This window comes from Mobula birostris, chromosome 3, assembly GCF_030028105.1.
Source record: "Mobula birostris isolate sMobBir1 chromosome 3, sMobBir1.hap1, whole genome shotgun sequence".
Lineage (NCBI taxonomy): Eukaryota > Metazoa > Chordata > Chondrichthyes > Myliobatiformes > Myliobatidae > Mobula > Mobula birostris.
In genome coordinates, this window is record NC_092372.1 from 190,371,568 (window position 1) to 190,396,332 (window position 24,765).

The following is a 24,765-nucleotide window of genomic DNA, read 5'->3' on the forward strand; positions in this document are numbered from 1 at the left end:
CAGTGGAGGCCAATTCTCTGGATGCTTTCAAGAAAGATTTAGATAGAGCTCTTAAAGATAGTGGAGTCAAGGGATATGGGGAGAAGACAGGAACGGGGTACTGATTGTGGATGATTAGCCATGATCACAGTGAATGGCGGTGCTGGCTCGAAGGGCCGAATGGCCTACTCCTGCACCTATTGTCTATTGTCTATTATTGTCTATTGTGAAGTTTGGATATATACATAGATGGGAGTGGTATGGAGGGCTATAGTCTGGGAGCAGGATGATGGAACTAGACAGATGAATAGGTCACCATGGACTAGATGGGCTGAAGGGTCCGTTTGTGTAGTGTAGCATTCTATGACTTTCTGACTCTATCAGACTTTCAAATATGTTGATTCATATTGCATACAACAGATAAAAAATTAAGTTCATAGGTCACACTCTTCCTCTGAGTTACGCCCTCTCCTGGAGTGTGCTTCCTCCCATGGTCAGTCACACGTCACTGATGCCGCAACCGACCTTGGTGAAACCAGAAGCAGTTGGTGTCTCTTGAGAACGAAAGAGCTGTTTGTCTCACAGCATAGACACCTCATTACAAATTACTCTTCGTCATATAATGGATGTGTCTGCCTCTGTCAGGTAGGATTTTAAAAATATTTTTTATGTTTTTATGATCTGCAGGGTTGCTATAATGTTGAGACCATACTGTTAATCTGTACATATCTGCAAAATATTAGAATACCTCTTCTAGATTGTAGTCACGTTAATTAAATATTTTTTCCATCAAGTTTGTGTTGACATTTTGTACTTTTGTCATTATTTTTTGAAAGTTATAGCCTTTTAGAAGTGTGAATGATCGACAAATTAACTGAATCCATCCTGCTTTTTGTCTCATCTGTGGCATTGTTTTGAGATGACAAGCACTAAGTAAAGGAAACCACTACCCAGTAAGAGATCACGAGGAAGTCAGTCACAGGTTCACCAAATTAAGTTCCTGGCAGCTCTTTACTGGGGGAAAGGTATCACGTTCATGAGTTTCTGCTGCTGGAAATGAAATACTGCATTTACATCACTTCTAGAATTATTGAGATGCACAACAGGTCAATATGTCCATGGCAACTGAAATGCTTAGGGGCCCTACTCCCATTGCCCTGAATTTGGTCCAAATTGCACTAAACTCTTCCTATCCGTGTGCCTGTTTGAATGCCTTTCAAACATTGTAATTGTACCCACCCCTGCTCCCTCTTCGCACGCTTTGTTCCATATACCCAATAACCTGTGTGTGAAAAAGTTGCCCTTTAGGCCTCTTTCAAATCATTCCCCTCTCACCTTAGTGACTTCCAGGTCACCCATGTCTTCTAGCTTTAGTCTCCTCTACCCTGGGAAAAAGACTGTGATCATCTACCAATTTTATGCCCCTGTTGATTTTCTAAATCTGTGTGAAATTATCACTTAGCCTCCTTCACTCCAGGGAAAACATTTGCAGCCTATCCGGTCTCTCTTTGACCAAGCCATCCAATCAGGATGAAAATCTTTCTGTATCTTTTCTGCACCCTCTATAGTTTAATTACATGCTTTCTGTAGCACGGCGGCTGGAACTGCGCGTAATGCTCCAGATGTGATCTCACCATAAGAACGTAAGAAATAGAAGCAGAGGTAGGCTCTCTGGCCTGCTGAGTCCGCTCCATCGTTCAATCAGATCATGGCAAATCTGCCCACGGACTCAGCTCTACTTACCCACTCATAACCTTTGTAAAGCTGTAACATGACATTCTATGTGCTGGGCTCATTGCCCCAGTTGTTGAAGGAAAGCATGCTATATGTCTTGTCCATCACCCTGTCTACCTGTGTTGCCACTTTCAGAGAACTATTCACTTTTACTTCTTGGTCTCCATATAAATGAGAGCTGATGGAGCTGGGAGAAATAATCTGGTAAAATGGCAGCACGGTTGGCTGCAGTGTCCTCTCAGGGTCCAATCAATGTTGTAACTGTACACCCTTTATGTTCTTATGATTACAAGACACTAAGAACACCAAGTACTGCAAGTCTACCTCACTAGACAGTTGCTGGGTAGCTGAGGAGCTACGCAACATAAACATATTGTGTACTATGTCACTGCCTACTACAGCCACCCAGGGAAGAAAGGCTGGAAGTGGTGCATGGCCCAATGAATGTTTATCTTAAACATATTTCTTCTGATCACAAGACTCTGTTGGACATTGCTAATATAAAATGCTGCACGTCTGATTTATTGGTTCATTGGTGAAACCGATGCTGGGGGAGCTGTGTGGCCTTGGGTTGTTGTGGCCTTCATGCCGTGGCCTTGCCTGTTTCAGCCACCCAGGGGAGGAGGCACTGGAGGTGGTGTGAAGGGAACAGAGGTGCAACTGGCACGTGGAATCCATGCTGGTTTGGGGGCTGGCCTCTCCCGTCAGTAGTGTTCTCCAGTGTTTGCTCCCGGAAGAGATGCTTGAATGCCTTCATCTACAGCTGCAAAAGATGGGGAACTGCTGTGTGCTTGTTCTTGCAGAAACATGGCTCAAGGACAACATCCAATGCTCTCCAACATCTAACAGTTCGATGTTCTGGGAATCCTTTGTTTTGGATGTGATAGAGCATGAGTGATTAAAGGAGGAGGGGTGTTATTACTAGTCACAGAGATAAATAGAGGTCAAATTATAGGGTGTATTTACAACAGGGATTATAGGTTTTGGTTAGTAAGGGACAGTAAGGTTTACAAGGAGAAGACAAGAAATGGGGTTGAGAAAAACAATTAACCATGATTGAATAGCTGTGTAGAATGCCCAGATGGCCTAATTCTGCTGCTAAGTCTTATACTGTTACTGTACTATGGCATCATATTGTTGTACCTAAATAGGCACAAGGTTTATAACAAGCTCTTCCATTCCATTGGTATTGAATGAAGGTCAAATCTATTGGATGTGCAAGGAACCAGGCTCCTACAATACACTCTTTTGTATTCCCATAACTGCATTAAATACAGATACACCTTCCTGCTCCTGATCACCTAAGGGATGTGGGTCTTCCTGGAACAAATTTTTTCCATCCTTGTTATCTGACAGTTCTTTAAGCTGCATAAATTTACCACATTTGTAGTTACCCTGGACAAGAGTGTCCACAAACTCCTACATATTTCAACTGCAACACCTCACCTGTCTGCCCATTAACTTATTGAACTTAGTGTTAATTTAATAATATGCCCGTTTAAGTTAAGTTGTTAAAAATGATCATGTTAAATGTTAACTTAGATCTAGTCCACAGACACAACCAATCACTTCCCACTCTGTTCCTGCTATCCTTAAATCCTCAGGCTTTTTCTTCTGACTGCATTTATATTTTCCAGGTTTCAGTGTTTAAACATTATGGCTTCTGTTCCTGCTGATTAAATGCTCAAGACCTCTGCTCCAACTCTGTTTAAACTCTCTCAGCCTTTCCTTTTCTATATTTAAACTTATGGCAGTACCTTATATGATTGCATTGTCATTCAGGTCTTCCTTTGGATCAAAATTCATGAACGGCTTCCATGTCCTTCTTGAAATATTGCATCTCCTCTACCATACTGGAATGCTTCTGACTACATCTTATCTATATTCCACACCTCTGTATTCACTCCTTCTCCTCTCGGACAGTGTAGCAACTGAAATCCCTCAGTCCTTCCTACCTACCCCTCAGCCTCAGTATTCCATGGATCATCCCTTGCAGTCTCCACCAGCTCTAACACCAGGCACAAATTTCCCCCCCCTTCTTTCAGCATTTTGAATGGATTGCTCTCTCTGGTTGCCACCAGCACATCATTAGGAATGTTGGTTGTTAACACAAATGACACGTTTCACTGTATGCTTTGATGTAAGTGTGATGAGTAAACCTGAATCTGAAAATGGCCATTTAACCTGTCATCATTCCGGTTCAGATTTTCCTTCTTCCCTTCACATAGTCTGATCTACTGGGCATTTCTCTCAGCCTTGCTATTAATACCACATAAAACAAACGAAGAACCACAATGTATCCATCAACCCATTTAAACTTACCCTAACTTCCTTTGTTCTTCTTATCTCTTTCTGCTCCTGAAAATTAATTTGTCCTCCAACTGAGGTATTAATGTAAAAGATGCTGCTTAACCTTCTGATTGTTTCCAACATGATCTGTTGTCCTATAAAAATTGCCTTTCCATTGCCTCCCCTCCTAATCAGCAGTGCCAGAATCTCCATTGAAATAAATGAGATTGCAAATGTCAGGTACCTCAGGTGTATAACTAGCACTACATATCTACATCAAGAGAAGCTTTGAGTTGACCAAATCTTTATTTTAGTCCAAGTGCTAGAAAATTAATATTTGGGTACAACAAGGGATTTGAAAACAATTTGAGAGTAAAGAGGTCTACTGCAATTACATAGGACTTAGGAAAAATCATATTCAAAGCATTGCATACCATTTTGTTTCTGTTAAGAGTAAGAAATAGAGCAACTAGGTTAATTAGTCACATGGGTGTAATTGGAGCGAAAAGATCTGCTATGGAGTTGTATCTCTAAGTAAATAAAATAAATAAGTGAAACACACTCCATCCGCTACCTCCTTCTGCCTTCTGTAGGCAAGTCAATTCTAAATCTAGACAGCCAAGTTTCATTGGATGCCATCCCTCCTGACTTTCTGAATGAATCTATCATGGGGAACCTTGTGAAATACCTTACTAAAATGCATATACAGTACACTACATCAACGGCTCTACCTTCATCAAATTGTTTTGTCATTTCCTCAAAGAATTCATTCAGGTTCATGAGGCATGACCAGCCCCTCACAATGCCATGCTGACTACCCCATGTCAGCCGATGCTTGTAAATCCTGTCTCTAAGAATCCTCTCCAATAGTTTACTCATCACTGGCTCACTAGTCCATAATTCCCAGGATTATCCCTGTTACCTTAAACAACAGAATAACATTTGCCACCCTTCAATCTTCTGGTACTACTTCTGTGGCCAGCGAGAACACAAAGATCATCACCAAATGTGCAGCAATCCCTTCCTTTATTTCCCATAGTAATCTGGGATATATCTCAACTTGGCCTGGGGGTACTTAACTACCCTAATGTTTTTCAATAGTTCCAGTGAATGCTCTTTCTTAACGTTGACATCTTCCAGCATATCAACCTGTTTTATGCTGTCCTCACATTCATCAAGGTCCCTTTCACTGATGAATACTGAAGCAAAGTATTCATTAGGGACCTCCCCTATGTTTTCCAACCCCAGGAGCACCTTTCCTCTTCTATGACTATCGATCCTATCCTCACTTTAGTCATTCCCCTGTTCTTTACATACATGCAGAACACCTCGGGGTCTTCCTTCATCCTACCTGCCAAGGCCTTCTTATGTCCCCTTCCAGCTCTAATTCCATTCATAGCTCCCCTCTTGCTACCCTGTAGATCTCTACAGCCTTGAATGATACTTGATTCCGAAACATTAAGTACGCTTCTTTCTTTCTCTTGACTAGATATTCCACATCTCTTGTCAACTATGGTTCCTTTGCTCTCAATCTTGAGTTCTCCAACTTCAGTTAACTTGCTTTCTCTATCTGTATCAGAACTTGCCAATTCTGTTATACTTTTTTTTGCTTGTGATATAGGGTCAGTTTCACTTTCTCTATTACTACTGCCTGTGCTCTCATGCATGTCCCGTAGCACAAATCACATGCAAAAATATGTAGTTGCCATCAATCTGCCTCCATTGAGTCATTTGACCAGGTCTCTATCATTCATGGACATTCCTTGTTCTGTCAACCACTTCCCGTAACCTTCCCTCTGCCCTCTGTGCAACTTATAACTAACTTATCTTTCTCTCTTTCCTAGTTCTAGCAAAGGGTTTTTGAATGCCAATGTTAACTCTGCTTCTGTTTCCATAGGTACTTCCTGACCTGCTGAGTGTTTCCAACATATTCTGGTAACAGTGGATTGATCTTTAGGAAGTGGATATTGTAATCTGCAGAGAAATTATGTGGACTAAAGCTATGAAGTTATAAGGTAAGTGTAGGTATAAACATTCTAACAGGCTTGGTGGGCTAGTTTCAGTGTGGCTGTTCCATTGGCAAGTGTGCCTGGAACTTGGGGTCATAATACCAAGCATAGATGTTATCTATTTAAGATTAAGGCGAGGAGAAAATTCTGCACGTGTAGAGTTGTGATTCTTTATAAACCTTGATTTTAAAAGGCTACAATGGTTCACTTGGGTATATTCAAAACTGATTCACAGAATCTTTGTTCAGGTGAGTATATTCAAAACTGAGACATTATCTTGACATTAAAGCAAATAAGGCTGCAGTGGGAAAGTGGAGCTAACGTAGACGTTTAACCATAAATCATAATGGTTAAGCAATTTGAAGAAACCTTGTTATATCTTGTGTTATGATGTTCTGCTTTCCTTTAAGATATGATCTATTTTCTTGACTGTGCTTTGGCCTCTTGACTTTTATATGGTTTTGTGTCAAGTGTTGATTGGATATATCCCTTTGACTGCCTTGTGCATTTTATTAATTGCACCACATAAATGCAATTTGTTGTAAGAAATTCTTATTTTGTGTTGTGGAGTTTAAATCACCCATTTTAGTCATTTGAATTTGGAATTGGAATTGGTTTATTAATGTCACACGTACCAATGAAAAGTTTGTTTTGAATATGGACTCAATTTGGCTCTGACTGCTGTTACTTGCTTTTATTGTCTGCATGAGTTGTGTTTCTTTCCCCTCTCTCTGTGAATTGGGTGTTGGTCTTTTTTTAAATTGTGTTCCTTTGCGTTTCTTACTTTGTGGCTACCTGTAAGTAGATGAATCTCAAGGATTTATACATACTTTAATAATAAATGTACTTTGAATCCTTTGAATTTTGAATCATTTGAATATGTTAGTTAATAGGTTTTATGCATTATGTTTTCTGCCCCAAATTTAAAGTTTTGTTTAATTTATTCCTATCTTTGTCTTACAGAAAACTCATCTTAGTGTTCTGAAGAGTTTTGGATCAAATCTTCAATTCTGATACAATATTAGTGATGGCTCAATGTCAGACCGATTGCATTGAAAAACTGCTTTGTGTAGCATTCAGGAAACTAGGATATTGTGTTGGTCAAAACCCCTGGCTGTTCTTGCTTATACCTCTGCTTGTTTCTGGAGGAGTAGGAACAGGGTTTTGTTTCTTCAGTCAAAATGAAAACAATAACATTGAGGATCAGTTCACTCCTATTAAAGGGGCTGCAAAAGCTGAGAGACAGTTCATTAAAGAACATTTTCCAACAAATGATTCTCAATCCTTCTCTAGACAAAGACTTTATGCAGAAGGGACATTTGCTACTTTTATTGCAGTTTCAAAAGTTGGTAACGTCATTACAAAAGCAGCATTGAAAGAGATTCTAACACTTGATAAAAAGGTCAAAGAATTTAACTTTTATAACAACGGCAGGACCTATAATTATTCTAATCTTTGTGCAAAACTAGGAGAAACTTGTGTCTCAAGTGCACTTTTGGATATTTTGAATTATGATCCTGGTGTGGTGGAGAGCAAGAAGATGTACTACCCTAAAACAAATCAGACATTTATAGGCACTGAAGTGGGTGGGATTGAGTTAGATGAAACTGGGACTTCCTTGAAAAAAGCTAAAGCTATCCGATTGCATTATCCTTTAAGAGAAGATGATGAAACAGACAAAAAACTCAGTTTACTTTGGATTCAGATGTTTCTTCATGAATTCCCAATGGCACACACACATTTAACACATATTGAGGTAAGGATATTAAATTTGCATTAAATCATTTCAGAAGAATATATCTCAGCCTGCCATACGTAGATTTTTGAACTTCTGCTAAAATTGGGAATAATTTGGTTTTGTTTCTTGTCACCTTTTAAAAACATTTGCTGACTGTTAGTGAAATAGAGGAAGTTTTTTTTTCTGAAAATAGTAAGTAGGGTTTTGATAATTATGTCACTACATCTCTGACTTGAAATTGAATTTGTATAGCATTCAGGAATTTTAAAAATTTTGGGCACTAGATAGCCTTTGTCTAATTGTATCATCTTCGTTTTCAGTGTAAATAATTCTTAAATAACGCTTGCATCGTCAAATGTAGTCATATTTTTAAAGTATAATGTATTGAGTTATGGTAAGGTGGAGTTAACAGGTGTGCTGCATTAAATTGTATGAAATTTTTGACATTGCCTTTGATACACCCAGTATATGAATTTTCTGTCTCCATTTGTACACAATTCCTTCCGTGTCTCTTTTATTAAATGCCGAATCATTACCAGTCACTAAAATTCTCTTTTGGAATGTATTCCCCACAAGAAATACATTTTTTCATTACTCCCATGTACGCCAAAGAGATAATGACTGGATAATTAATCACCTAATAGCGTCAAGTGAGAGGAAATGAATAACTGCTGGGAAAATGCGCACTAGTTATAAGCGCGATCATTCTCCTCATTTCAACATCAGAGGAATAGGTATTAGGCCCTGGTTAATAGACGCATTGAAAAATTACACCATTTCTATGTAGAAACGTCAGTTCATGTTCTTATACAAATACAGTGATTTACTCATTCGCAGGATCCCACAATTTCCAAGAATTTATTTTAAAAATCAGTTGAACAATGTTGAACTATTAAGGCAATTTTAATAACTCCTTATTACTGACCCCTGATTGCAAGTATAATCCATTTTCTTTTAGTGTTATGATTTCTTTTATTTTTGGAATTTCAACTGTGATTTGTGATTGTTACTTCATTGGGGTCCTTTTATTCATTGATAAATTAAATCACTCCTACGCTGGAAGTATGCAGAATATACATTGTTAACTTAAACTCCTACATGCAATAAATATATATTATGTGTATTATATGTAAAATAGTTTCATACTTATTACATATATAAGACATAATAGAGTCCCCAAAAGCAGAGGTGGTGTGTATGCCTCATGATCAACTCCTTATGGTGTACCAATGTGTTAGTGATGTCCCAGTTTTGCTCACCAGACCAGGAATATTTCAGAATTAGGTGCTGTCCATTTTACCTGCTGTGGGAAATTTTTCCGATCATTTTGGTAGCAGTATACATTCCACCTCAGGCCAATATCAATCAGGCTGTAGATGATCTGAGCAATGTGATCAACATGCGTCAAACAGCACATCCTGACACCCTCCCTATCATTTTAAGGGGTTTTAATGAGGCCAGCCTGAAAAAGTCACTAAATAATTGCCATCAACAAATCACTTGTAGCACCAGAGGAAACAACACATCGGACAACTGTTACACCAAGATCATGAATACTTACCGTGCTATTCCATGTCCTCACTTCAGAAAGTCAGATCACCCGGCTGTACTTCTACTCCTTGGGTATAGGCAGAGACTGAAGACTGCAGCACCAGTAGTGAGGACCAAGATATATGGACAAGGGAAGCTCAGGAGCATACAGGACTGCTTTGAATCAGTGGACTGGACTGTATTCAGGGATTCATCTTTGAACCTGGATGAGTATGCTGCAGTTGTTACTGGCTTTGTTAAAACCTGTGTGGATGAGTGTGTGCCTACGAAAACTTGCAGTACATTCCCAAACCAAAAACTGGACCAGGAGGTTCATCATCTGTTGAGGGCTAGATCTGTGGCGTTTAAGTCTGGTGGCCCAGGCCTGAACAAGAGAACCGGGTATAACTTGTGGAGGGCTACTTCAAGAGCGAAGAACCAATTCCTAGAGAGGTTGGAGGCAATATCGGATGCAAGTCAGCCCTGGCAGGGTTTGCAAGACATTACTTCCTACAAAGCAAAACCCAATAGCATGAATGGCAGTGGTGCTTCACTACCAGATGAGCTCAACAGCTTCTATGCCTGCTTTGAAAGTGAGAATATAACTCTAGCAGTGAAGATCCCCGCTGCACCCAGTGACCCTGTGATCTCTGTCTTGGAGGCCGATGTCAGGCTGCCTTTCAGGAGGGTGAACCCCGGTAAGATGGCATGTCCAAACAGAGTGCATGGTAAGGCTCTGAAAATTGTGCCAACCATCTGGTGGGTGTATTCAAGGATATTTTCAACCTCTCATTACTATGGTCAGAAATTCCCACCTGCTTCAAAAGGGCAACAATTATTCCAGTGCCCAAGAAGAGTAGTGTGAGCTGCCTTAATGACTATTGTCCAGTAACACTCACATCTATGGTGATAAAATGCTTTGAGAGGTTGGCCATGGCTAGAATTAACTCCTGCCTCAGCAAGGACCTGGACCCATTGCAATTTGCCTATAACCACAATAGGTCAATGGCAGATGCAATCTCAATGGCTCTTCACACCAGCATTAGATCACCTGGACAATACAAACATCTATGTCAGGAAACACTCATCAAAGTTTCTGGTGAACGCAGCAGGCCAGGCAGCATCTCTAGGAAGAGGTACAGTCGACGTTTCAGGCCGAGACCCTTTGTCAGGACTTGGCCTGAAACATCGACTGTACATCTTCCTAGAGATGCTGCCTGGCCTGCTGTGTTCACCAGCAACTTTGATGTGTGTTGCTTGAATTTCCAGCATCTGCAGAATTCCTGTTGTTTGCATCTATGTCAGGATACTGTTCATTGACAATAGTTCAGTGATTATTACATTCATTCCTAGAGTCCTGATTGATAAGCTACAGAACCTGGGCCTCTGCAGCTCCCTCTGCAATTGGATCCTCAACTTCCTAACTGGAAAAGCACAGCCTGTGTGGACTGATGATAATATCTCCTCCTTGCTGACGATCAACATTGGTGCACCTCAGGGGTGTGTACTTAGCCCACTGATTGACTCTCTCTATAGCCATGATTATGTGGCTAGGTATAGATCATATGCCATCTATAAATTTGCTGATGATACAACCATTGTTGGCAGAGCCTCAGATGGAGATGAGAGGGCGTACAGGAGCCAGATATACCAGCTAGTTGAGTGGTGTCACAGCACCAACCATGCACTTAACATCAGTAAGACCAAAGAATTGATCGTGGACTTCAGAAAGGGTGGGATGAGGGATCATAAACCGATCCTCATAGAGGGATCAGAAGTGGAGAAAGTGAGCAATTTCAAATTCCTGGGTGTCAAGATCTCTGAGGATCTAACCTGGTCTCAATATATCGATGCAGCTATAAAGAAGGCAAGGCAGCGGCTATATTTCATTAGGAGTTTGAGGTGATTTGGCTTGTCACCTAAGACACTCTAAAACCTCTACAGATGTACCGTGGAGAGCATTCTGACAGGCTGCATCACTGTCTAGTATGGGGGGGGGGGGTACTACTGCACAGGACTGAAAGAAGCTACAGAAAGTTGTAAGATTAGTCAGCCCCATCTTGGGTACTAGCCTTCATAGTATCCAAGACATCTTCAAGAGTGGTGTCTCAGAAAGTTGACATCCATCGTTAAGGACCCCCATCACCATGCCCTCTTCTCATTGTCACCATCAGGAAGAAGGTACAGAAGCCTAAAGGCACACACTCAGCAATTCAGGAACAGCTTCTTCCCCTCTGCCATCTGATTCCTAAATGGATATTGCACCCATGAACACTACCTTACTTTTATTATTTCTGTTTTTGCACTGCTTTTATAATTAATATGTGTAATACACATATTTTTACTTACTGTATTTGATTTACTTTTTTCCCCCTATATTATCATGTATTGCATTATACTGGTGCTACAAAGTTAACACATTTCACAACATATGCCAGTGATATCAGTCCTGATTCTGATTCTGACATGGAAGGAGATCACTTGACCCATCAAATTAATGCTGGGTTTCAGAGAAATCCATCAATTCTATTTCCACTTATTTCCCAGAAACCCATTCTCTCTCACAAGCCCATCGATCTGCCCCAGAGTTAATTTGCAGTTGTCATTTAATCTATAAACTAGGACATCTTTGGGATGTGGATGGAAATAGGAACAAATGTGAGTAGCCTGCATGTTCACGGGGAGCACATGTAAATGCTGCACAGACAGTACTGGAGGACAGCGTTGAATTTGGATCGAATGCTGTGATTATATTGCTCTGTGGAAAGGCCTACAGTAACAGGGAGAAGATGCAAATTTCACACAAGCATGACCAGCTGCTAGGAATAAACCTGGGTTACTGGAGCTGTGGTCCCATATACTGATTGGGCAGCACGGTAGCAATGCTCTACAGTACAAGTGACCTGGGTTCAATTCCTGCCGCTGCCTGTAAGGAGTTTTTATGTTCTCGCCGTGACTGCATGAATCTCCCACAGTCCAAAAACGTACTGATTGTTGAGTTAATTGGCTATTGTAAGTTGTCTGTGATTAGGCTAGGATTAAATTGGGGGTTGCTGGGTGGTGTGACTTGAAGGGTGGGAAAGGCCTATTCTGTGCTGTATCTCAATAAGTAAACAAATAAATAACCCACCTCTTTCTGAGATTAAGTGAAGTCTTACGTGAAACATTAATTCTTCACATTGCAGCTTTTGTTGTTTGGTGATAGTGTATTAATAACTCGCATTTTCACGAATTGCAGGTTTCACATTTTACCTCTGTCTCAAGGCAAGAAGAATTTGAAAAAAATTCCAAAAGAATTATTCCTCTGTTTTCTGTCACATATTTACTTTCAGTATCCTTTTCCATCTTGTCTTGCATGAGGTAAAGTCAAATTCTATGAAATACGGAACACTTTCATTTCATATATATTTCACACAAAATATAAAAGCGAGCTATTTTACACCATTTATGTTATGTATCTTCAGGCTTGACAATGTGAGGAGTAAGTTCTGGGTTGCTGTTATGGGAGTCATATCCGCTGGACTAGCTGTATTAACTGGCTTTGGACTGCTGCTTTATTGTGGAACAACATTCGCCATCAACACTGCCAGTGCACCCTTTTTGATTCTAGGTCTGTACCCCCTCAGCAATTTCTCCCAGACAGAACTGCGTCTTGCTTGGTTCTCACAACCTTTGGTGAATTTAAAAAATATAAATTGGCAGTGCATTGGGAATTGGCAACTCAGTGCCAATTCTTTTCAATGTGTTCTGTAAGTCCAAATACACCAAATTAACTGGTTCTCCCTCCTCTATCCTGCTAGTTACAACTTCAAATTACTCAGAATGGCTTGGGAAACATGACTTCCCTTTCATAAATTTGCTTTCACTCAATTCAATCCTGTTATTTTTTCCAAGTACTGTACCTTATTGTGGCTTTTTTAATGACTCCAACAATTTCCTGACTGCTTATGTCAAGTTAATTGGGGTTTTCTTTCTCCCCCCTTTTCTCTATATTTCAACTAATCTTGTTATTTACTAATCTATGGGAACTGTTCTGGAATCTAGTTACCCTCTAATCTATGGAACTGTTCTAGAATCCACAAAATTTTTGAAAAATGACAACCATTGCATCAGCAACCTCCACACTGAGTGTCAACAAAACCCGAGGATGTTGATTATCATGTTTTGAACTTTCATTACCTTTCTGTTCTATTAATTTCTCTAACACTAAACTTTTACAAAAATAATTAAACCAATGTCTTAATGTTTTCACTATTTCTTAGCATGTTAAAGTGTTAACAATTTTATTGTTTTTCAAATTGTTATTGATTTTTTAGTTTAAATTATTTAAATGTAATTAAACAGTTTTGAAATATTTTCTATCATAGAGTCATTCAGAGATATAGTGTGAAAACAGATGCTTTGGCCATGACAATCAGTTGCCACTCATTTACACTAGCCCTACATTAATCCCAAAGATGAGAAAATCTGCAGATGCTGGAAATCCAAGCAACACGCACAAAATGCTGGAGGAACCCAGCTGGCCAGGCAGCGTCAATGAAAAGGAGGAAACAGTCGATGTTTCGGGCCGAGGTGATGAAGAGACTGTTTATTCTTTTCCATTGATGCTTCCTGACCCGCTGAGTTCCTCCAGCATTTTGTGTGTGTTGCCTGCATTAATCCCCTCTTTTTTAATTCTTCCCAACAGTTCCTAGATTCCACCACTCACTTACTTACTGGGGGCAATTTACAGAGGCCAATGAACGTGCCATCCTATACATATTTGCAATGTGGGAGGAAACTGGAGCACCCAGTGAAAACCTATGTAGTCAAAGGGAGAATATACAAAGTCCATGATGATGGGATTGAACTTGGGTCTCTGGCACCTTAAGGCAGCACGACTGTGCACTCGGGGCATTTAAAACAGTCCCAAAAGCCTTTAGACAGGTAGACGCTGCTCAGATATGCAATACAGGAGACTAGTCAGGAAGGCTGGTACTGTATACAGTGAACTCAGGCAGCCAGCATCCAGGATTATCCAACCCAATATAAAGGGATTTGCAAAGACACTGATTAGCGAAGGATTGCTGGTTTGGGGCTTATATTCCTTAATGAGTAACAATCACAAGTCATGAGCCAGTGAAGAAAAATGTTTAGAAAAATTCCCTTTCAATACTTTTGAGAAAATCAGAAATATAAATTATGATAATATGATATAAAATATATATAAAATATGATATGATTGTTAAATGCTCACTAAAAGAAAGATTGTGCCTCCTGGATTATTTGCAAAAGTCAGAATCAGAATCAGGTTTAATATCATCGGCATATGTTGTGAAATTTGTTAACTTTGCAGCAGCAGTACAAAACAATAAATTATAAATATAGAAAGATAAATAAATTCATTACAGTAGGAATATTTATGTATATTAAATAGTTTAATTAAATAAGTAGTGCAAATTCAGAAATAAAAAGTAGTGAGGCATTGCTTATGGGTTCAATGTTCAATCAGAAATCGGATTGCAGAGGGGAAGAAGCTGTTCCTATATCGCTGCGTGTGTGCCTTCAGGCTTCTGTACCTCCTTCCTGACTGTAACAATGAGAAGAGGGCATGCCCTGGGTGGTGAGGGTTCTTAATGATGGACGTTGCCAATTTGAGGCACTGCTCCTTGAAGATGTCTTGTATACTACAGAGACTAGTGCCCATGATGGAGATGAGTGACATCAGATAGTACAGCTCTAGAAATTTTCAAGTGTACTAAGTGACAAACCAAATCTCGTCAAACTCCTAATGAAATATAGCTGCTGTCATGAACAATTACTGCATATTTTACAACGTTTGTAGTTTTGAAACAATTTGAAAAGGGATATATTACCATCTGGTGTGAGCTGATGTCTATTACCTAGTGAGACTAGATCATTACTATTTTCTTTTATGCTAGGATGACATATTGTATTGTTGCCAAACTCCTTGAAAGGTTATAGGTGATCCGAGGCCGTTTTTTTTTCATCCACAAGGTGGTTGAAATCTGAAATGCCCTACCAGAAAAAATGTTGGAGGCAGGTACTTGCACAACATTTAAAATGAGATCTTGAGTTGCCAAAGTTTTAAGGCCTTGTACCAGGTGCTAGTAGATGGTATTAGTTTAGGTGGCTTCATGATGAACATCCTGGGTCACAGGAGCTACTTCTGTATCATGTGATTCATTTTAAACTAATGGCAATTCATGCTCAGAATCCGACCATTTAAATCAATTAGGTCTGTTCAACTTTCAAAATAGTTCCCTTCAATTAATTTTAGTCTTAACATATTCTTAATAGTTATAATTATAATTTACTCAGAAACTAGGACGGAGACTTATGATGAACCAAGAGATAAAATAAAAAGATAAAACAATTATTCACAAAATGCTGGTGGAACGTAGCAGGCCAGACAGCATCTATAGGAAGAAGCACAGTCGACGTTTTGGGCTGAGACCCTTCCTTCCGAGACCCGACATTTTGGTCCTTCATCCTGGAGTCTCGTCCTGAAACGACGACTGTGCTTCTTCCTGTGGATGCTGTCTGGCCTGTTGTGTTCCCCCAGCATTTTGTGTGTGTTGCTTGAATTTCCAGCATCTGCAGATTTCCTCATGTTTGCATAAAACAATTATTGTTGATCACCAAATACAGGATATTCAGCTCTCAGTTTGTAGCATTCAATTGCTTTATACTCTGGTACTTACTTTTGAAAAATACTATTTAGCCTAGTTAGTTGAAACTGAACAGAAAGTACTAAATACCTAACAATACACCAATTAACCTATCATGTATTGCACCTTTCTTATCTGTAGGTATTGGAGTAGATGATATGTTCATTATGCTTTCGAGCTGGCAAAAGACAAAAGTTAAAGATAAAGTTGAAGAACGCTTGGCAGACACGTATGCTGAAGCAGCTGTTTCCATCACAATCACCACATTGACTGATGTTTTAGCCTTTTATATTGGCATCATGACACCTTTTCGATCTGTGCAATCATTTTGTGTTTACACTGGTACAACAGTTCTGTTCTGCTTTATTTATAACATTACATTTTTTGGAGCTGTTCTTGCACTGAATGGGAGAAGGGAAGCCAGTAACAGGCACTGGCTGACATTCAGAAAGGTTAACAAAGATCCTAAACCAGGAGAATCTACAATGAATGCCATGTGTTGTGTAGGTGGGGCTTATGATCCGAAAACAGGTGCTGAATCAGAACATCCAGTCCACTACTTCTTTAAGGAATATTACGGTCCATTCCTCACCAATGGATGGACCAAGGCAGCTGTAGTTCTCCTGTATTTAGGATATTTAGCTGGCAGTATTTATGGCTGTTTACAGATCAAGGAGGGAATTGATCTCAGAAATCTGGCCTTTGATGATTCATATGTGATTCCATTCTATGATGCGGAAAAAGATTTTTTCTCAGAGTATGGACCACGAGTCATGGTCACTGTCACTGAATCTGTAGATTATTGGAATTCCACTGTTCAGGATGAAATAGAAGCTTGTATGGAGAGACTAGAAAACAGCTCATACGTAGACCGTGAGTTGTCAGAGTCTTGGCTTCGAGCACACATGGACCTTTCTAAAAAAACGTATATAGATATAAAAGAGAAAAGTACATTCATTGGAAACTTAACTAAATTATTTAAGTTTGTTCCTACTTTTCAACAAGACATTGAGTTCTCACAAGATAAAATGAACATTAGAGCATCAAGATTTTTCATTCAAATTGCGAATGCCAGTGATTCATTAGATCAGAAAATGATGCTGATTGAATTAAGAGATTTGGCAGAGGAATGCAGAATCCCTTTACTGGTGTACCATCCTGCTTTCATCTACTTTGATCAATTTCTCGTGATTGTGACTAACACAATTCAGAATATAATCATAGCAACAATTGCCATGTTGATTATTTCTTTATTATTAATACCTAATCCTATTTGTTCACTATGGGTGACATTTGCAATTGTATCAGTTTTGGTGGGTGTATCTGGCTTTATGGCTTTCTGGGGTGTAAACTTAGATTCTATATCTATGATTGACCTGGTCATCTGCATTGGTTTCTCAGTCGACTTTACAGCTCATATTTCATATGCTTTTGTTTCAAATGAGAGAAGAAGTGCCAATGGACGAGTTATTGATGTGCTACACACTCTTGGCTACCCTGTAATCCAAGGGGCTTGTTCAACAGTATTGGGTGTTGTTATATTGTCCATAGCAGCAAGTTACATATTCAGAACATTTTTTAAGATTATGTTTCTTGTCATATTTTTTGGTGCAGTTCATGGCATTGTATTTATGCCAGTGTTTCTGACTTTTTATCAAATTTGTGGCAACTGCAAAAGAAGTTAAAGAGAGTGAAAGGAGAAGCCAGGGCAGAAATCTCCACACCTATCATTATGTTCATCATTGTAAAGTAAATCTAGACCCTTCTAAAGAATTAACAGAAATATCATAACAAAGTCCATTCAGTTAGATGTTTAGCATCATTTTCCTGGAAAGATCTTAATTGAAAACACAGGTTCTTTTTGTTACAAAATCATGTATTATCACAACTTTCACAATTTGAGATACTGGAAATGAAAATAAAGAGCCTAACAACTATTTTGAATGCAGACAAACATCAAGAATTAGCTATTATAATGATCCATGCTTTTCCTAGGTTGCAAAAATGCCATCCTGCACACAGCAGCACTAATGAAAGGTCATTCGCTTGCAATGTTAAAACGTAGAACATTACAGCACAGTACAGGCCCTTCAGACCATGATGTTGTGCCGACCTAACATCAGTCTAACTCTTCCTTCCCCATAGCCCTCCAATTATCATTCATCATGTGCCTATCTAAGAGTCTCTTAAATGTCCCTAATGTAGCACCTCCATCTCCATTCCCGGCAGCATATTCCATGCACTTACTCCTCTCTGTCCAAAATACCTACTTCTAACATCCTCCCTATACTTTTCTCCAATCATCTTAAAATTATGCCCCCTCACGCTAGCCATTTGCATCCAGGAAGAAAAGTATATGGCTGTCCACAATGCCTCTTATAATCTTGTACACCTCTACCAAGTCATCTCTATCCTCCTTCACTCCAAAAGGAATAGCTTTAGGTTGTTCAACCTTTCCTCATAAGAGATGCTCTCTAATCCAGTTAGTATCCTGTTAAACCTCCTCTGCACCCTGTCTAAAGCTCCACATCCTTCCTAAAATGTGGGGACCAAAATGGAATGCAATACTCCAAGTGTGGTCTAACCAGAGCTTTATAGAGCTGCAACATTACCTCACGCCTCTTGATATCAATCCCTTGGCTAATGAAGGCCAACACAGCATATGCATTCTTAACCATCCTTATTAACTTGCATGACAGCTTTGAGGGATCTAAGGTTCTGTTCCCCGAGATCCCTCAGTTCCTCCACAAAGAATTCTGCCTGTTAAGCCCTCCCTATCATTGAGCACATCTACAAGGAGTACAGCCACTAGTAAATAGCACCTATCATCAAGGAGCCTCACCCTCCAGACCATTCAGGAGGCAAGGAGACTTAGGTCCCACACTACCGGCTTCAGGAACCATTATTATCTTTCAACCATCAGGCTCCTGAACCAGTGTGAACTGATTCTATACCCCATGTTTTCACTTTCAAGGACTCTCCACCTCGTGTTCTCCGTATGTATGTACATATTTACTTATTTATTTGTATTTGCAGCATTTGCCTTCTTTTCCACATTGGCTACTTGTCATTCTTTGTTTGAGTATAGATTTTCTTTGATTCTATAATATTTCTTTGTGAATGCCTACAAGAAAATTAATTTTAAGGTAGACATACACATACTTTCATTATAAATTTACTTTGAACTTTGAAATTCCTATTCTGCCTTCCGAAGTGTATCAATTCACACTTTTCTGGATTGAATTCCATCTGCCACTTCTCAGCCCAGCTCTGCATCCTATCCATGTCCATATGGCAACCTTGTACAATAACCACAACATCACCAATCTCCATGTCATCTGCATGCTTACTAACCCTCACTTCTACTGCCTCATTCATGTTTTTTTTATATATCAAAATCACATAAAACAGGGGTCCCAGAACAGCTCCCTGTAGAAAACCATGGGTCACTGACCTCCAAGCAGAACACACTATATCTGCTACCATCCTCTGCCTGCTGTAGGTAAGCTGTGTCTGATTCCACCCAGCCAAGTTTCCCTGGATACCATGCCTCTTGACTTTCTGAATGAACCTACCATGGGGAATCTTGTTAAAGACCTTAATAAATCTGTACACACCACACCCACTGCTCTAGCTTCATCAATTGCCTTTGTCCCTTCTTCAGAGAATTCATTCAGGCTGTCAAGGCATGACCTGCCTGTCACAAAACCAAGCTGACTATGTCTAATCAGACTATGTTTCTTCAAATATTTGTAAATCCTATCTCTAATCTAAGAATCCTCTCCAATAATTTCCCCAGCACTCACTGGTCTATAATTCCTAGGGCTATCCCTATTACATTTCTTGAACGAAGGAATAACGTTTACCACCCTTCAATCTTCTGGTACTTCTTATGTGACTAGTGAGGATGCAAAGATCATTTCTAAAGACTCAGCAATATTCTCTCTGGATTCCCATAGTAGACTGGGCTATATCTCATCCAACCCTGGGGACTTATCTATCATAATATTTTTTAAAAATTTCCAGCACATCCTCTTTCTTAACATCAACATCTTCCAGCACATCAACCTGCTCTACACTGTCCTTACACTTGTCAAGGTCCCTCTAACTGGTGAATACTAGAGCAGAGTATTGATTAAGGATCACCGCTACCTCCTCTGCTCGTGGCACAATCCCCCTTTTATCCCTGATCAGCCTTTACTCACTCCAGTCGTCCTCCTGTTCTTTATGTACTGTACATGTGGAATGTCTTGGGGTCTTCCGTAATCCTATTCGCCAAGGCCTTCTCATGCCCTGTTCTAGCCCTCCTAATTCCGTTCTTAAACTCCTTCCCGGCTACCTTGTAATTCTCTAGAGCCCTGTCTGATCCTTGCTTCCTAAACCTTAGTGATGCTTTTTGCTTCCTCTTGACCAGAAGTTCCACATATCTTGTCAGCTTCACTCTGCCATCCTTTCCCTGCCTCAATGACATAAACCTATCCATAACCCCATGCAAGTTCTCCCTACACAGCCTCCACATTTCCGCTGTGCAATTCCCTGAGTACATCTGTTCCAAATTTACACTCTCAAGTTCCTGCCAAATAGCATCGTAATTCCCTCTCTCCCAAGTAAATATTTTCCCACACCCTCTGATCCTATCCCTCTTCAAGGCTGTGGTAAAAGTCAGGGAGTTGTGGTCACTGTCTGGAAAATGCCCATACACTAAGAGGTTCATCATCACCCAGCACAAAATCCAATATGGCCTCGGCCTGTCTATACATCATGCCAGGAACCTTTCCTGAAAACACCCAACAAATTCCACCCCATCTAAATCTTTTTTTACTAAGGAGATGCCATTCAATAGTAAGCTGAAGTGTCCTATGACAACAACCCTGTTATTTTTGCACCTTTCCAAAATCTGCCTCTCGATCTGTTTCTCAGTTTCTCTAATGCTATTGGAGGGGGGGGGGGTGTCAATAGAATACTCCTAATAGATTGATTACTCCATTCCTGCTTCTGACGTCCACCCACCATGATGCAGTAGACAATCCCTCCACAACATCCTCCCTTGTATCTATGATACTATCCCTGATTAGCAATGCCACTCTCCCACCTCCCTGTCCCTTTTGAAACATCGAACATTTTTTCCTGCCCTTGTGACAGCCAAGTCTCCATAATAGCCACAATGGCATCATTCCATGTACTGATTCATGTTCTAAGGTCATCAACCTTCTTTATGATACTTGCATTAACCCATCTAACTGACTGCAATTATGCCCTATCCATTGTCTGTCCTTCCTCAGGAGGAGGGGGCACTTGGTGTAAAGTCAAATGCAGTGTGTCTCTCTACACACCACATTTACCTTCGCACCAACTACCCATCTTATGACCCCTCACTCTGGTTCCCACCCCCCTTTCATGCTGGTTAAACTCTCCCCAACAACTTTAGCAGACCTGCCTGCAAGGATATTGGTTCTCCTTGAGTTCAGGTGTACCCCGTCCCTTTTGTACAGGTCATACCTTCCCCGGAACAGATCCCAAAGATACACAAATCTGAAACACTGCACCCTGCACCAATTCTTCAGCCACACATTCAACTGCCAAATCATCCTATTCTTATCCTCACCAGTGGGTGGCACACATAGCAATCCAGAGATTACTACCCTTGAGATCCTGTTTCTGAACTTTCTACCTATTTGCACTTTGAATAGCCATCTGTCTTGCACCGTAACTGTATTAGAATCATGAATTACCTTATTTAGATTCAGCATTACCTTCTTATTTATATTTTGCCAGGATTTCAAAGCTAGAACAAGTTGCAATTTGATGCCATTTCCACTGCCAGCTATCAATATCTTATTCAATTACAGAACATTGCTTAATTGCAGTGATACAAGGGTAATTTGTTCTTGTGTATTCCCTTACTGAGGGCCTCTGCATCCTTATTATAATATGAAGAGGACCTGAACGTTCACAACATATTGTCATCACGAAACATAGCATATGCTGGAATCTGTTGCAATAGTAAATAAACACACCAATTCTCCCAACTTCCGGTAATTTCTCCCTCCCTTCCTTTTCTCTCCATTTCCATTCCCCATTTTGGTTCCTGTCTTAACCCATCTCCTCACTGCCTCTCACCCTCCACAGTCCTCCTTCTCTTTCTCCCAGGGTCCACTCTCCTATTAGATTCCTTCTTTTTCAGCTCTTTACCTTTTTGAATTGAATTGACTTAATTTCTTACATCCTTCACATACATGAGGAGTAAAAATCTTTACCTTAAGTCTCCATCTAAATGGGCAATGTGCAATCATGATAATTTATAATAAATAGAACAGTCAATGTAATATAGAGTACACAAATCAGCGTGAGTCCATCAGTCTCAAGCTGTCCCGGAGCCTGTTGGTCCTGGCTTTTATGCTGCAGTACCACTTCCTGGATGGAAGCAGCTGGAATAGATTTTGGATGATCCTACGGGCCCTTTTTACACACCTGTCCTTGTAAATGTCCTCAGTCATGGGAAGTTCACAACTACAGATGCGCTGGGATGTCCGCACCACTCTCTGCAGAGTCCTGCGATTAAGGGAGGTACAGTTCCCATACCAGGCAGTGATACAGCCAGTCAGGATGCTCTCAATTGTGCCCCTGTGGAAAGTTTTTAGGATTTGGGGGCCTATGCCAAACCTCCTCAACCGTCTGAGGTGAAAGAGGCGCTGTTGTGCCTTTTTCACCACACAGCTGGTGTGTACAGACCACGTGAGGTCCTTGGTGATGTGGACGCTGAGGAACTTAAAACTGTTTACCCTCTCAATCCCAGATCCATTGATGTCAATAGGGGTAGTCCACCTGTCACCTCATAATTAAAGTTATTGTGACATTCATAGAATTGCAGTTATTGAATTGTGTTTATTTTAAATGAATCCCAATTCTATGTTAAGACCATTAAAAAAACAGTAACTACTAGTGATCTGTGTGCCTTCATATTCTAGTCCTATGGATTCTGATGTTATCAGAGAGGCTCAAAGTTCAAAGTACATTTATTACCAGAGTACGTTTACTTTATACGACCTTGAGATTTGTCCCCTTACAGGCAGCCACAAAACAAAGAAACCCAATAGAACCCATTAAAACAAAAGAAGACCGTCAAACACCCATTGTGCAGAGAGAAAAAAAAAATCATACAAACAATAAAAGTAAGAAGATAACATTCAGAACTGAAGTTCACGAAAGTGAGTCCACAGCCAGGCAGATTCAGAAGTCCATTAGTCGCAGGCCACAGCCTCAGTTCGATACAGAGACGAGTAAACCACAGAGCAGTGAGCTGAAGTTAAGTGGAGAAATGAATAAACTTTGTGGAGCAGCAAACTGAACCAGTTTGTTCTTCGTCTCCAGCCTTGATACCCTGACCTTTTCAATCTGGCCTAGTGTTTAAATCACCCAAGCCTCGGGGCATACCTTGCTTCCAGACCTGGGTGCTGCCGCTTCGATACACTCTCGGGCCCAAGCCCCACTGCCTTGATTTGGCCCGTACCTCACCTTTCCAATTCGGCTCAGCACTCACGTTGATCAAACCGAGTCTTTCCCTGCTCTCAGGCCTGGGCTCTGCCTCGACTCCGCCTCGCCTTTGTTCTGCCGCATCAAGTTGCCTCCGTCCTCTGCAGCAATAGCCATAGATTGGCTCACTCCCTGCTCTCAGGCCCAGGACCCGCTGCCTCAATTCAGCCTGTACACACTGCACCACAACCGACCTGCACCTTCGAGACTTCAGTTCACACTGCAAAAATGCCAGGTCGTACAGGAGGTTCAAAAGCTCAACTCTGGTGGGAAGTTGCAGGCTATTGATTGCTGTGATTGTTTAGCAGAAAAAGTATGATTAATGAAGCCCTGCTTCAGAATAGGTTTTCTCGATATGAGTGACACCAGTCTGGACTGGCTGCTGACAGAGGGTACTTCATGCGCATTGGTTAAGTGCCAGATTATAGGCATTGGTGTTGCATTCTGAATATTAATGGAGACTGTAATCATGTTTTATATAGCACAGTGGTGGAGCTGCCCCACAGCACCAGAGATCTGCATTCAATCCTGAGCTTGGCTTCTGCATCTGTGAAGTTTGCACATCTCCCCTGACCCTTCCTCTGGGAGCTCTGACTTAGTCCCAAGGACATATAGGTTCGCAGGTTAGTTTTCCAATGTTCATTGAAATATTTCACTGATTATTGCTCTTTATTGTATGTGATTGGGTTGAATTGATGAACTTGTGGGACTAGGTCACAACTTGCTAGCTAAATGCCCAGTGCCCTTGTGTGAATGAAGTCACCAGAGAAAAGTACTGGTAAATACGAAGCAGCTTCTTTATTCAACAAAACAAGATACAGCAGGCATCATATGGAGACGTGTTCCATCGACTGGTCTGGCTGGCACAATGTGGGGCTCAATATTTTATGTGCTATACAATAAAGAACAATTCTATAGTTACAATGTATCAACAATGCTTTCTTTGAAAGTACACAAAACCTTCACACTGTCCAATTCGTACCCACACCATAGACATCGAAATGAATTTTAATCAGCATTGTCTGGTCTGGGATTCACTGGTTTTAGGAACCCATTGTTCAGACCTGTACTCCAAATCAAATCCACAATAGAGATGTGAAGTCTGGTAGCAGAAGTCATTTGCTAAATGTATATGTGCTAAACCCAAAAATCGTTCAAACACACTCATTAACATAAATTATCATCCAACCCAAATCCAGAATATGACTCAACTGGGACTATATTTTGCCTTATATTAGTCCTTAGGTTTACTGTTCATTGAGTCTTCAGACTTTAAAGACTT

General features: G+C 40.4%; 1 protein-coding gene across 3 annotated transcripts; it reads left to right on the forward strand.

The window, feature by feature from the left end:
• The first annotated feature begins 505 nt into the window (after positions 1–505).
• Positions 506–24,050, forward strand: LOC140195497 (patched domain-containing protein 3-like). 3 transcript variants are annotated; one of them, XR_011885482.1, is made up of 8 exons: positions 506–624; positions 5,900–6,017; positions 6,975–7,767; positions 12,518–12,639; positions 12,744–12,889; positions 16,092–16,179; positions 21,726–21,827; positions 23,966–24,050. XR_011885482.1 is itself a non-coding variant. In XM_072253880.1 (7 exons), the coding sequence occupies exons 3-7, from the start codon at positions 7,039–7,041 to the stop codon at positions 21,754–21,756; spliced, it is 1,116 nt and encodes a 371-aa protein (XP_072109981.1). In that variant the 5' UTR covers positions 506–624; positions 5,900–6,017; positions 6,975–7,038; the 3' UTR covers positions 21,757–23,806. The 3 variants fall into 3 exon arrangements, 2 of the variants coding, with proteins under 2 accessions (XP_072109981.1, XP_072109980.1); XM_072253880.1 differs by lacking the exon at positions 23,966–24,050 and having other exon boundaries at positions 21,726–23,806; XM_072253879.1 differs by lacking the exons at positions 21,726–21,827; positions 23,966–24,050 and having other exon boundaries at positions 16,092–17,984.
• The last annotated feature ends 715 nt before the right edge of the window (positions 24,051–24,765 follow it).

Bases quoted from the DNA above. Each gene is read 5' to 3' on its own strand.
- LOC140195497 (XM_072253879.1), top strand. From the start codon at position 7,039: ATGGCTCAATGTCAGACCGATTGCATTGAAAAACTGCTTTGTGTAGCA. The intron at 7,768-12,517 runs GTAAGGATATTA...CACGAATTGCAG, and splicing joins CACATTTAACACATATTGAG to GTTTCACATTTTACCTCTGT. The intron at 12,640-12,743 runs GTAAAGTCAAAT...ATGTATCTTCAG, and splicing joins TCCATCTTGTCTTGCATGAG to GCTTGACAATGTGAGGAGTA.